Raw genomic sequence first — 14,108 nt, forward strand, 5'->3', positions numbered from 1 at the left:
TGCGCAGGCTTCTGTTTCTGTGAGTCTGACGTCCTGCACATTGGTGATCTGCAAGGGCCGACTTCTACATGGAATGTTGGAATAGCAACATTCCATGTAGAATCTCAAATAGTAGTAACAGTGGAGGAGTGGCCTAGTGGTTAGGGTGGTGGACTTTGGTCCTGGGGAACTGAAAAACTGAGTTTGATTCCCACTTCAGGCACAGGCAGCTCCTTGTTACCGGGCAAGCCACTTAACCCTCCATTGCCCCATGTAAGCCTCATTGAGCCTGCTATGAGTGGGAAAGCGCGGGGTACAAATGTAACAAAAAATAAAAAAAATAAAGGGGGCCAAACAGCAAGTGGCACACAGAGAAAATCCAGAGTGCTCCAAAATAAGGTATGTCTCAAACAAACTAACAGAATTCCATGCTACTCTGTTAGTTTTTGGGAAATACCTTACTTTGAAAGGTATATCCTGAATAACGAGAGACATTTTTCAGGTTCAAAAATCGATATGTTCACCACTTGATTTTTGAATGTTTTCAGCAAAACTTCCAAAACTGGAATTCGACAAGCCCCTTTAAACCTCACAAAAAATTATAAGATAAGGGATATATAAAGAGCATTTTACATCTTAAAAACATCCAAAACAAGTATTTACATTTTAAATTATTTCCCAAGCAATTTAGTGCTTGCCACACACAAAGAAACATTTTAACATTAACCCAGTGATGTGGAAGTCCCTGCAGAGGCCATCAGACAATGGATTCCTGCTAAACTCTGAAAGAAGGTCAGTGGCTAGCATGACTGGCCATCAACTACAAAAAGGTGCAATCCTAATATAACCTAGCCATGTTTATGAAGACTGCAATGCCAGAACTTACTTTCAGCACAATCTTTACAAAACACTTGAGAAAATAGAACCGCAAACTGCTGTTAAATTTCATCCTTTTAATAGACATGCTGAATACCACTCCCCTGACCTAAAAACAGACATTGACTCATTTCTTCCATCTAGCTCTGGAATTGCATTTGCAAATTAAACTGAGAAAGTTTCATCTATGAAACATACAGTGAACAAGTAATCTGGTCCTACAATTTCCAACCAGAAAGAAGTCCCCCCCCCCCCCCCCAACCAAAAACAAATTTGTTAAAAACTATGAAAACCCAACTTACCAAGTCACAGAATTCAAACACCAAGAGGTAAGGAATGGATTCCACACACTGCCCAACAGACTGTATGACATTCGGATGCTGAAGAATGCTACAAATACAATTTAAATAATAATATTTTAATTCACCAAGATATACATAGATCTGTAAGCATAAGAATGGAAAAGTGCTTGTTTCTTTAAAGGAATTTACTTTTTAATAAACTTTAGTGTATTAACAGTAAACAAGATGTAAAGAATAAACTCAATCCAATGCTATAGCTTTCTTCAATCTTTTACAAAAAGGCAGGGTTTGTAGACGATAACAGTGGGTTAAAAGTCTCAGAGGTAACCATGCTAGGACCGTAGCCCAGTGCCTCGATGAAATAATCGGCTTTATAACTCAACCCACAGTATTTATACTTATATCAAAACTTAAAAAGCTACAGAGAGAAAACATCACTTACAACCTTCAGTAGCCCTTAGCATTCAGATAATCTTAATATTTTTTTATGTAATGTCAATGTTTTTGTATTTTTTACGTATTTTTGTGTGCGTATATTGTACCTCGCCCTGGATAAATAATTAATCTAAATCTTAAAAGACTGCATAGGATAGGCTGGTCCAATAGGCAAATGGAAGTACCTCATACTGATGTAAAAATGACCTGGTTTGATTCTTGAGCCTAGCTCATGCTTCTTGGGCCGGAGAAGAATACTGAATGTGCACTCACAGCCCTTGGGGTAGGGCGATGTCTAACACACAATGGCAACATCTGGTAGCCAGATTAGGCCAAAAGTGTTATCTGAGCAAGTCATGATTTTTGACCTCTAGCTGAGAACCATCACTAGAATGGCTGGGCTAGAAGGAAGGTACCCAGCAGAGAGAGGGAGCTGGTTCCAATTAAGTTAGAAGCCCAAAGGAACAGTAGTAAAAACTGCTGGACCTCCCACAAATGTACATTTAAAGTACAATATTACACACAAGGCTTTCCTTTGTTTAAATAAGTAAGCAAGTTTATACATTTTCAAAGCAGACAATTTTAAATTGAACTTACCTGTAAGATTCTCCACTTTTTAAAAACTGGTCTTGTTCTTTGGGGCCAGCACTTGCTTTTAATTGCTGCACTATTACTCTTGCTACACTAGTATCTGTGTAGACTTCCCCAAGCAGGACCTTTGTGAAAACAATGGAGTGATTCAGCATTATATAACTTTAGTGACACTTAAAACAGGAAGTTTCTCATTTCCTCTAAAACTACAATTCCAGCAGAAAACATGGACGACAAGGTCACTGCAAACAGGTGATAAAAGGATATTACTCTTATTCTCAAACTTAATCCATCTTATTCAAGTGTTGTACTCATCCCTTAGTGACATCACCCCTCCCCCCTAAGGTCATAAGGTTACCAAGGATAGATCTTTTAATGTGCTGCTTTTTCATAAAATAAATTAAGCTAAAAAGCTTTAAACACATTATGGGCCTCTTTTACTAGACTGCACTAGCGATTCCCATGCAACAAATGTTTTCAAATGCTGTAATATTTCACAATAGAAGTCAAGGGAGCAATTTTTCAATAGCCCACTTCCATGCAAAGTATGCACACACTCAGAGCCTGATTAAGGCCAACTGATGTCCTAAGCACAGACTAACGACGATGTCCCTCGGCCCTTCCATTGCTTAACTGACATTACGATTCAATAAGTGCTCAGAAATGTCACTATTGAATGAAATGAGTCATCATATTTATAACGATTACAAAAACACTGAAATTAGTGTTGGATAATAGGTGTGGCAGATGGCAGTGAAAGATTTAAGGGCAGGATAGCTAGGGGGGAAAAAACAATGCTGCCACCCCCCCCCCCCCGGTGTCCTAAGCAAATGCTTATTTTGCTTAAAGGTTAATCCAGGACTGCACACACTCACCACATACTCTGTCTAAATTTTCAGATGTAAACTACCTGGGTAACTTTCCTTTGAATATCAGTGCACATGTGTTGTATATATCAGCTGGCATACCTAGCACCTATCTGTGCACCATACTTGTGAAAGTGTTATTTATGCACATTGCTTTCCTCTTCAAACCTAAGCATATCCAGTGGCGTACCAAGGGGGGTGCCACGGCGCTCGCCTGCTCCGATTCGCTAAACTTCATCGCTCGTTCGCTGCTGCTCCCTCTGCCCCGGAACAGGTTACTTCCTGTTCCGGGGCAGAGGGAGCTGCAGCGAAGCGAACTTTAGCGAACTCGTAGCAGGCATGCACCGCGGCACCCCCCTCCCCCAGCGGCGTGCACCCGGGGGGTGTCATTTCGCCGGAGGGGGGGGGGGGGAAGGTGTCATTTAGCAGGGGGGGCGCGCTGCACCTGGGGGGGGGCGCATCGGCGCTCCGCCCCGGGTGCCATCCAGGCCAGGAACGCCACTGAGCATACCCCCCAGAACACACACTCACAATCTGATAGGGACAGACTATAGAAGCCCATAAATACTTTCACCTAGGAAGAGGACAGCTATTTTTAGCCAAGATATACTCCATAGAAAAATGGCTTTGAAAACTATTCTCCATCTGTATAAAGGCACTATTAATAAACTGATAAGCAGTTCTGACAGTATTCAAATTCTGCTACAATAACTCGTTTTGTAACAAGCCTACTGACTCCCAAATCATTTGCTATAAAAAGGAACCACTGTGATATTTTTAAACAGACGGCTTTTGTTGAAAAATCTTTCCAGCTACTTAGGAGTCTCAACTAAATACAACAATCTGCTCCTTCCAAAAGGAAACACAAGAACAAACTAAATCTGAGCATGCAAGAAGGAACAGAAGTCCAGACAAAATGGTTTTACCCTGTCATTGCAGTATGGGAGAGAGATAGGCAACTTAGTGGCAAAACTAGAGGATTAAAGGAAGGATATTTTACCTTTCCAAACCAGCCATGTCCGATTTCCTGGATGTAGCTCAGACTATGACGTGCTACTTGAGACTTTAATCCATCTATTTCACCAAAAAAAAAAAAAAAAAAAAATACATCCATTAAATTTTTTTCAATGCCTACAACTTGGAAACATCTGGAAATAAAATGCTCTATAAAACAAACTTTAAATTCAGTACTAAAAATATTTTGTATTTTGAAAGTTGTAGGCTCTTTTAAGCAGTTAATGTGGAAGTTAGTGCACAGCAGCTTGATACTTAGGGCCAGATTCAGTAAATGGCACTGAAAAATAAGCAGTGAGAATCTATATAATAAAAAGCACCTCCAACGTTCTGAAGCTGACTCCGTGGCTTCACTCAAGGGTTCGTGGGTTCGTAACGGTGTAGATCTCTCTCTGCCCATGTTTCTCTGCCCCGCCTTCGCGTCTAAACGTGATGACGTTGAGGGCGGGCTCCGCCCTCACATCAAAATGTCATGACATCGAGGGCAGGGCAGAGAGACATGGGTAGAGAGAGATCTACACCGTTACGAAACCCTTGAGTGAAGCCACGGAGTCAGCTTCAGAACGTTGTGTTCAAAGTTTGGCAAAGGTATGAGGAACTTATCGTTGGGTGGCTGCAGGGGGGGCAGGGGAGACGAGAATCGCTGGGTGGCTGGAGAGAGGCAGGGAAGAGAGGACAATCACACACTCTCTCTCACACACACACTCGCACCCAGTCTCACTCTCTGTCATACACACACTCGCACGATGCTGCCAACCACGCAGAGGGGGGGGGGGGGGGAGGGAGGCAAGGCGTCATGAGACCACGGGGGGGGGGGGGGATCCTGAGACCACAGAGGGAGGGGAGAGGTATCTCTGTCACACACACTCTCTCACACAGTCTCTCACTGTATTACATTCACTATGCGTCACACAGTCGGTCTCACACACTTGGTCTTATACACTCTCTCGGTCTCACACACACAGTGTATCTGTGCAAAACACACTCTCTCTCACACTGTCTCACACACACTCGCACCCAGATTCACTCTCTCTCTGTCACACACACACACATTCACTCTATCACACACACACACTCTCTCAAACATACACACTCCCAGGAAAACCTTGCTAGCGCCCGTTTCATTTGTGTCAGAAACGGGCCTTATTTACTAGTAATCTATAAAGGTTGCTCTAGGATAAGTGCCCTTTATAGAATAGCACCTAGTGGGGATTCCCTGGGCACAAAGACTTATGCCAGTTGAAACCTGGGGTAAATTCTGGTGTGCAAGTTGGGCTCAGATCCCCAGAATTCTGTAATACTGCGTACATCATTTGAAAACAACAAAAAAAGAAATCAAAAAACATTTTAGAAGTGTTAGGCACCATACATGTATAAGTTTTAGAAAAGCTGCTCTTTACACGTGTATACACACAACATGCACAGTTTGGAAGGGGGGATGTTCTTGGTGTTATCCAAGTCGGCTTAAAAAGAATGCTTAGATACCTATTTCTGTTCAATACAGGAGATACACGTCTACAAAATTTCCCTGTTGGCACACAAGTTTTAGCCAACTATTCATTCAGAACTGGGGCTTGGAAAAGTAATTAAAGGTGGTAATTGCAACCAGCTCAAAAATCTAAACATTTGAGTTTTGGAGCTTGATTCCTTAACTGGCTTTCTTTGGACATGCAGTTTTATACAATCCATCACTTACAGGTGTTGAGAAACAACTCGTTTTTTTGGCCATCTCTCTATACGTTGTACACGCCACCAGATATGTGCCCTTCCTGCAGCCTTGTGGGAATTTTACAAAAGGTGTCATTTTTCCTTTGAAAAATGGCTCTAGACAAGTATAGGTACAGATTTGCACCTATTTACATAGATATTTTATCCAAAGACATTCTTTTCAAAGCCCTCCATGGAATGGGCCCAACTATGGGCCTCTCTTACTAAACCCATGCTAGCGATTCCTGCACGGCAAATGCGATGCAGCCTGTAGCTCATTAGCCACACTGGGAATCTCTAGAGCGGTTTAGTAAAAGACGCCCTATATGTGTAGGCTTATCCTTCTTTCAAAAAAAAAAAAAAAAAAACTACCACCAAAAACTCAAACTATGACTATTACTCTTATATTTTACAAAAATTTAAAACTCTTTTTCATTTCAAGCAGTAAAGCACTGGAATTCGTTACCTTCCTACATTCAGATAAAATCTAATCTTCATTTTAGGAAATTGTTAAATATTATCTTGTTTAAATGTTTGTCCTGATTTTTACATTTTTATTTAATTTGTTCCCCTGTTTTAATCTCTTTTGAAATCCACACTAAACTAAACCATTTGGTAATGTAGTGCAGTGTTTCCCCAAGTCTGGTCCTAGAGTACCCCTTGCCAGTCAGGTTTTCAGGACATCCACAATGAATATGCGTGAAAGAAATTTGCATATAATAGAGGCAGGACATGAAAATCTTTTTTATACATATTCATTGTGGATATCCCGAAAACCTGACTGGCAAGGGGTACTCCAGGCAGTGGCGTAGGAAGAGAGGGCGGTGGGGCGGTCCGCCCCAGGTGCACGCCGCTGGGGGGGTGTCGGCTCCATTGGTTCCTTGCTCCCTCTGCCCCGGAACAGGTTACTTCCTGTTCCTGGGCAGAGAGAGCAAGGAACCAACAGAGCTGATGCAGCTCCCAGCGACGTGGACTCGAGGGCGGATCGGCCCTCCCGCCTGCCCTCGCTTCTTCATTTCTTCATCAATTAAGAATGCGCTCCAGGGGGGGGGGAGGCAAGCCGAGGGGGGGGCGCCGTGCTGCACCCGGGAGGGGGTGCACAGTGGCGACCGGCCCCGGGTGTCAGCCGCCCTCGCTATGGCTCTGCCTCCAGGACTAGACTTTGGAAACGCTGATCTAGTGGATTAAAAGCTTTTTGTTTTTTTTAATAAAAAGATGCATAATGTCCACCCCAAACCAACCTTCAGAAGTACCTTTCTGATATATGCACATAAATTAGTGCATGTATATTGACCAATATTCAAAATCTTCCAAGTCCAAACAGAAGACCTCGTTTGACACATGGTCAAGCCTTTGAAAAATTTCCTATTTTCCAAAAATTCGTTGGTTTCATATTCTATTATCTGAAAAACTCCCTTTACCTGAAGTATCATCAAAAATTCTACCTTCCCCCAACATGGGGAAAGCTAAGCTTAAGTATTTCAGTATTTGGTGGTAGCTCAATGTGAAATAATTAGATGTTGGAGGACCGGGAGCTCCCTGATCAAACCACCCTCAAGAGTTTTGCTATGCTTACTTCTTTCTTAGTAAATTGACTGCTATAAATATCTGGAGCAGTCTGTGGGGAAAAAATAAACAAAACAAAAAAACCTGAAGTTGTTTGTAGATGACACCTTCTTTTTTGTATCTTTCTCATGAATGGTTTTAAGTTTTGGTAGATAAGTGGGAAAGGTTTTTTTCTCCAACAAGTTTCTCCTATTTTGTGTTTTAAGCTGAATTATACTATAATGAGCTAGTTACTATATTGTTCAACGAAACCAAGTTAAGTGTGATTTTACTAAGCTGCAATAAAAAGGGTCCTTAACTAGCCCTTACAGGGGTATTTTCTGCTTGCTAAGGCCATTTTTACCAGTCAAAAAATGGTCAATTTTCCTAATTTTTGAATTAATGGCCATGAGCTAATTTTTCCATTAGCACACAGCCATTAAAAATATTACCATGTGAGCACTTACAGACACCTATTTTGTAAGCAGTAAGGGTTCGTGTGCTAATCCTGCACTAATCTGTCAGCACGCTGTTTAGCACGTAAATGCCTACTCTACCCCCACACGTCCTCCCCCACCAGAAAAAATTTTAATATATTTTTTAGCACGTGGCTTGTACACGCAGATTCAAACTTACCACAGGATGCCTGAGCACCTCCAGCGGTAACCCTGCAGTAAGCGTGAATTAGTGCTTACCACAGCTTAATAAAAGGACCTCTATATATTTGGACATCCACAGTAAAATACCTTCTGGTTGCTGAAGCTGAGTTGGAACTGGCAAAGAAATACTTGGAACAGAAAGAGTGAAAACTTCGGCAGGTGACTGAATTGATGGGGTATCTTCTGCTGGTGGTGTAAAATCAATTTCATCATCAAAATTGTCTTCAAATTCCTAGAAGAAATATTTTAGCTATTGAGGAACACTTTTTACAATATAGACTCTTATTAACATTCCATATCTAATAATTTCATTTTTTTTTTATCAGTCAGCCAGTCAGACTGATAAGTCAGGCCATACTTTTGACACAAGTTCTGAATATGTGCATGATAGATGCTTTATAAATATATAAGCCTTAATACCCACTGCTCGGGTTAATTGGATAAGCAGATTACAGGTAATGCTCATACCAAAAAGAGTTAATTCACAAACAAGGGTCCATTGTAGTAAACATTTCAGCAAAATGAAAATTGGAAGGCACCCTTTGGGTCACAAAAGACTTTTGGAAATCGATATATACCAAATTACACTGTAGCCCCCATACGATGTGGATATATATATATAGCATTACTGAACAACTTTACAATGTGTGCAACATTACTGACCTCAAAGATGACCATGCAACATTTTGGAGTATACAAATACTGCTTACATAATCTTAATCAATAGATATAAAAAAATAAATACATTAACACATCTTCCTCTGATCTGAGGGACAAAAACAACTATTTTTTTTTTAATTACCCTTCCTAATCCCTACTGGGTCCTACTCAGAGAACCATGCACCACAACCAACATCTTCAGAAGGAGGTCTAGTACATGACTTCTAGCCTCAACTGCTGCTGCAATGACCAGACTAGGAACAGTGTGAAAACGAAAGAAAGTAGGGGAAGACCAATCTGATTCCAACTTAAAAATTTAATGCAATATAAAATCATCAACAACAAAAATAGCAAGTTGATAGGTCCAGGCTTGTACAGTATGTCATAAAAATGTGACTTTTTTTTTTAATGTTACACATACTTATTTTTATGACATACTGTACAAGCCTGGACCTATCAACTTGCTATTTTTATTGTTGTTGATTTTATATTGCATTAAATTTTTAAGCTGGATTAGTCATTCCCTACTTTCATCAGTTTGATATATCCTTACTTGTAGGGGAGTATTTGCTCCTTTTTTCCCATATCCTAATTAGATGTTTATATGTGCTGGTCACATTATTTCACAAGATCTGTTCACATCATAAGCACTCTATAAATAAGAAGTATAAAGAAAGCATCAGATGAAAGACAAACATTTTCTTTCCACTTGTTTAAACCAATTAAGTCCCTCCATTATAGACTTGCAGCAAGTATACCATTACTATGTTGGAACAGAAAGGAAAACCAGAGGGCTGGCCTGCTGGCTCAGTGCTGTCCACTGCCATTCAGAGGACCTAAAATCAATTTCCAAGCAAGGTTGGCTGGCAATTCTGCAGAAGCAGCACTCACAACCCCTGAGGTCGGAAATCCCAGTCATAAAATGGTGATACCTATTGGTCAAGTTTAGGAACATGAGGTACCAAAGACTGTCATTGCAGTCTAGGCTAGGGAAGGAGAAATACAATAGGGAGGAAACCTTAGGTAGTTGTGTTGGAGGCTTGTAGCAATGTAGCCCAATAGAGGCTTGTTCCGATTGAGTAATAAGCCCAAAGAACAGGAGGGGAATTAAAAAAAAAAAAAGTCAGGCCAAAGAATAAATCAAGGAAAATAATGATCATGAGACAGCCTTCCACACAGGTGACAAAACCTAGCATTACTTTGGAGATAGTAAACATGCAGAATTTCATCTGTCAGGATAAATCATGTCAAAATGTTGATTGTCCAGTTTTGCTATAACGTGTGGCATTAAACATGCCTGGTTGTAGCTCTTTTCTGTCAACGATAGTTTAAATACACACCTTAAAGTTTATTTCTGGCTCCTTACAGCAGGATATGCAGTTCACAAGCAAGATTATCAGCACAACTAAACTACATGCTGCCAGCATCACATAAGAGAACGAAATTTCATTAGCAGCTGCTGTTCCCCCTGAAATCAAAGTAAAAATAAATGCAGTGTTAAAATAACACATTAATAATGAATTTCTAACACTACCATATTCAATAGAGTAGATTTAACCTTCTCCTGTAAGGAACACAAATACCAAGCATTTTGGATCATACCATCAACTGGGTTCTGTCAATTAAACATCCTTCTGTTTCAAAGACCAAAATTTTGACAATGTAATGTCAATGTGTGTTATTTATTACTGTGACAAACATAGTAACATAGTAGATGATGGCAGAAAAAGACCTGCATGGTCCATCCAGTCTGCCCAAGACAAACTCATATGTGTATACCTTACCTTGAATTGAATTTGTACCTGTCCTTTTCAGGGCACAGACCATATAAGTCTGCCCAGCAGTATTTCCCGCCTCCCAACCACCAGTCCTGCCTCCCCTCACCGGCTCTGGTACAGACCGTATAGGTCTGCCCTCCCCTATCCTTGCTTCCCAACCACCACCCCCTCTTCCCCCCACCTGCTCCGCCACCCAATTTCAGCTAAGCTTCTGAGGATCCATTCCTTCTGCACAGGATTCCTTTATGCATATCCCACGCATGTTTAGTATTTAGTATTTTTCTTGTAGCGCTCGCCTGCAGCAGATGTTCTCTAAAGAACGAAATCAGTACTCGCACTGGAAAATCTCATTGTCCTATGGTACCGATACTAAACTTTTTATCTGGAACTCTCCACGAAAGCTCAGAAGGTCCCTTTGGCCACGTGGATCAGCTGCAGCAGATTGGGCATGCGTTACAAAAGATTCCCGGTGCTTAGAAAATACCTGAATGAGTGGATGGAAGGATTTTGAGCGAGCGAAAAGGCTCAGTGCGTGGATGGGCCAGCAATGATCATTTCCCTTTTGTTATGCTGTTCAACACATTTGGAAGTTTTATGTTGAACTGTACACTGCCTCAGGTGAATCTCTTCATAAGATGGCTAATAAATCCCAAGTAAATACCTGGGGATTTGAATGAGTGACTGAGTATATGAGAAGATTATGAGAAACAAGAAGGGCCTCAGTGAGTAGAAATGAGGGTTATGAGTGGAAATAGGAAATGAATGATTTAGCTTCTACAAAATGGACTACTGTAAATAACAGTAAATGTAATTGGTTTTGTAGACATTTCTAGTTCTGCAATGGGGTATGGATATTATGTAAAGCAACCAGTGGAGTAACTCTGGGTTGATGGGGACGGGGAGAGTTTCTTGCCCATTTCTTTGCTCACACTTTATATGTTCTATTGGGGCTAGGTTAGTAAGTTATTGTGTGTGTGTGTGGGGAAGGAGGAGTGACTGGGGAGTTGCTCAAGGATAGGGAAGGTATAAACAGGTTGTTAACAGAGCATGTTGCGTGTATATGCTTGGATTTAATGGTGGCCCAGCTGGGTTTATTTTTTTAGTTGGGGGGGGGGGGGATGGGGGTTGAGGTTAGGGTCAGGGATGTGGAAGGGTGTATGCTGGACTCCAAGAAGGGGTTGGGAAACTGGTGAAGCAAAATTATGTGAGATATGCTGAAAGGATGGACCTTAAAAGGTTATCAGTTGAGAGATTTTTGGTCGAGGATGGGGGTTGGGGGATTGTTGGTTGAGGATGGAGATTGGCAGCCCCACCAACCTAATCACGATCTTATGCAAATCTTGTTTTTCTTACAATACTCATCCCCTAAGCTGCAGCGGGATAACTGAAATTTCTCACTAAAAGTGGATGTGTCCACTCCCCCATTAAAAAAGGCAAAAATATTAATATAGTTTAAAAAGAGAGTGGCGGTGGCTCTCTTTAAAGAGACTCACCGATTCTAAACACACACAAAAAAAAACTGTAACAGGATTGGGTGGGAGAGGTGCTGGCATCAGCCTTCAATGGCAGACAGCAGGGAATAGAAATTTTAGTAAAGAAAGGAGTTGACATGACAGTGCATAAATTCCTCACAGACCCGAATGGTTGATTTGTTGTAGTGGTAAGGGAATTATAAGGACAAATTGCTATTACTTAATTTGTATGCCCTCAATATTTATTAACATTGCTTTCTCTCTAAATCATTTGAAAGCTATCCAGTCATCATATGGGGAGACTTCAATATCACAGTCAACCCGCTGATAAATTGTAGAGTAAAAGGGATTAATCTTAAGTCACAGCTGCTGGATTCTTGGTGCACATTATATCCTTTTGGACAACAAACTATACTTTTTCTATGTTGTTTATGCTAGACTTGAGTATTTTAGTATCTGAATCTTTGCTGTCCTGCCTGGCCAAAGCAAAGATCGATCCTCCCATGGTGTCTGACCGCTCCAGGGCTGCTGAGTCATTGCCGGGCCAGGACCAGACTGCCGCCCCCAACTTGTGCCACCCACCCCCCTCACATCGATGTTCTTGCACTTTTTTGTCTTTGCCTCCAAGGGGGGGGGCCGCGCCGGCGAGCCGCTTCCTGTGTGCCTGCTCCCATAGTCTGTCCTCTCCTGCTCCTGTCCGCGTTAGGAGTCAGGGCCTGGATGATTGCATTAATGCAGTAATCGCGCTAATACAATCATCCTGGTTGGCATGCAGGAGCAGGGGAGGGCAGACCCAAAAGTAGGCAACAAGAAACAGCTTGCTGGTGCGGGGCCTGGGGAACATTGCCCCCTTCCCCCCTCGGCAGCCCTGGACTACTGAACTGTTGAATTGATATTAGACTTCATTGCCTGTGGCCCCGATTATGTTTGGAGACTAAGGGGCCCTTTACTAACTAGCGATGGGGCTATTTGCCAATGTTTCCTGGATGGTGTGTGCAATTTTTTTTTCATGTGAGCAACAAGTTTAAAAACCAACTATTTTTGAGTGTCAGTATTAGCAATGCATTTCTGTATATAGAAAAATTGAGAGCAACCATGTAAAGTCTGTGAGCGACGCTCCTAAAACGTATGACCAATTGCTTATGTGATCCGCTTAGAATGAACATTGGCTACCGCCAGTGCAGTATGCAGCAAACCAGCCCTACAATTGGGTTCGCCTAGGAGCTCAGCAGTATTTCTGGTGCTAGAAAATAGGTTCTATTTTCTAGTGCCAGTGGGAAGAGTGTAGGCATGCGGGTTGGCAATCAGCAGCGCAGTGTGCTTCCCAATTACCACCACAGCCCTCCTATTTAGGAGGTGGTAAAGGCTGCGGCAGTAAATGGCCGCTCACCAATTTTCTAAGTATCACGTGGCTATTTACTGACTCTTTTGAAAAAAATTACCTGCTGCAGTAAAAGGTACAGCAATCCCACACACTGATGCCACTGCGGCCACATTTTACCGCCACTTGGTAAAAGGGCCCTTACCTTAAGTCCAGTCTGGTATCAAAATGGTAATTTTCAAATTTATATCCACAAGGCCCAACAGGAGATCCTGGAGGATAATGGGTTAGCTGGACGAGAGGATAGAGGCTGCTTACAATGCTATCTGTCTCTGGGAAACAGCTAAGGATGTGATGAGAGGGAAATTACTACTACTACTTAACATTTCTAAAGCGCTACTAGGGTTACGCAGCACTGTACAATTTAACATAGAAGGACAGTCCCTGCTCAAGGAGCTTACAATCTAAAGGACAAATGTACAGTCAGTCAAGTAGGGGCAGTCAAATTGGGGCAGTCTAGATTTCCTGAACGGTATAAAGGTTAGGTGCCGAAAGCAACATTGACGAGGTGGACTTTGAGCAAGGATTTGAAGATGGGTAGGGAGGGGGCTTTGCGTAAGGGCTCAGGAAGCTTATTCCAAGCATAGGGTGAGGCGAGGCAGAATGGGCGGAGCCTGGAGTTGGCAGTGGTGGAGAAGGGTACTGAGAGGAGGGATTTGTCCTGTGAGCAGAGGTTTCAGGTGGGAACGTAGGGGAGATGAGGGTAGAGAGGTAATGAGGGGCTGCAGACTGAGTGCATTTGTAGGTAAGAAGAAGAAGCTTGAACTATATGCGGTATCTGATCGGAAGCCAGTGAAGTGACCCGAGGAGAGGGGTGATACGAGTATATCAGTTCAGGCGGAA

General features: G+C 42.0%; 1 protein-coding gene across 1 annotated transcript in view; it reads right to left on the bottom strand.

Annotated features, from left to right (window-relative positions):
* The window catches only part of LMTK2 (lemur tyrosine kinase 2), a 110,207-nt gene that overhangs the window by 69,030 nt on the left and 27,069 nt on the right, over positions 1 to 14,108 (bottom strand). The window contains 5 exon segments of the mRNA XM_030213629.1: positions 1,158 to 1,245; positions 2,190 to 2,308; positions 4,050 to 4,123; positions 8,062 to 8,206; positions 9,975 to 10,102. Coding sequence (XP_030069489.1) covers positions 1,158 to 1,245; positions 2,190 to 2,308; positions 4,050 to 4,123; positions 8,062 to 8,206; positions 9,975 to 10,102 — 554 coding nt within the window.

The sequence above is a fragment of the Microcaecilia unicolor genome, chromosome 8, assembly GCF_901765095.1.
Source record: "Microcaecilia unicolor chromosome 8, aMicUni1.1, whole genome shotgun sequence".
Taxonomy (NCBI): Eukaryota; Metazoa; Chordata; class Amphibia; order Gymnophiona; family Siphonopidae; genus Microcaecilia; species Microcaecilia unicolor.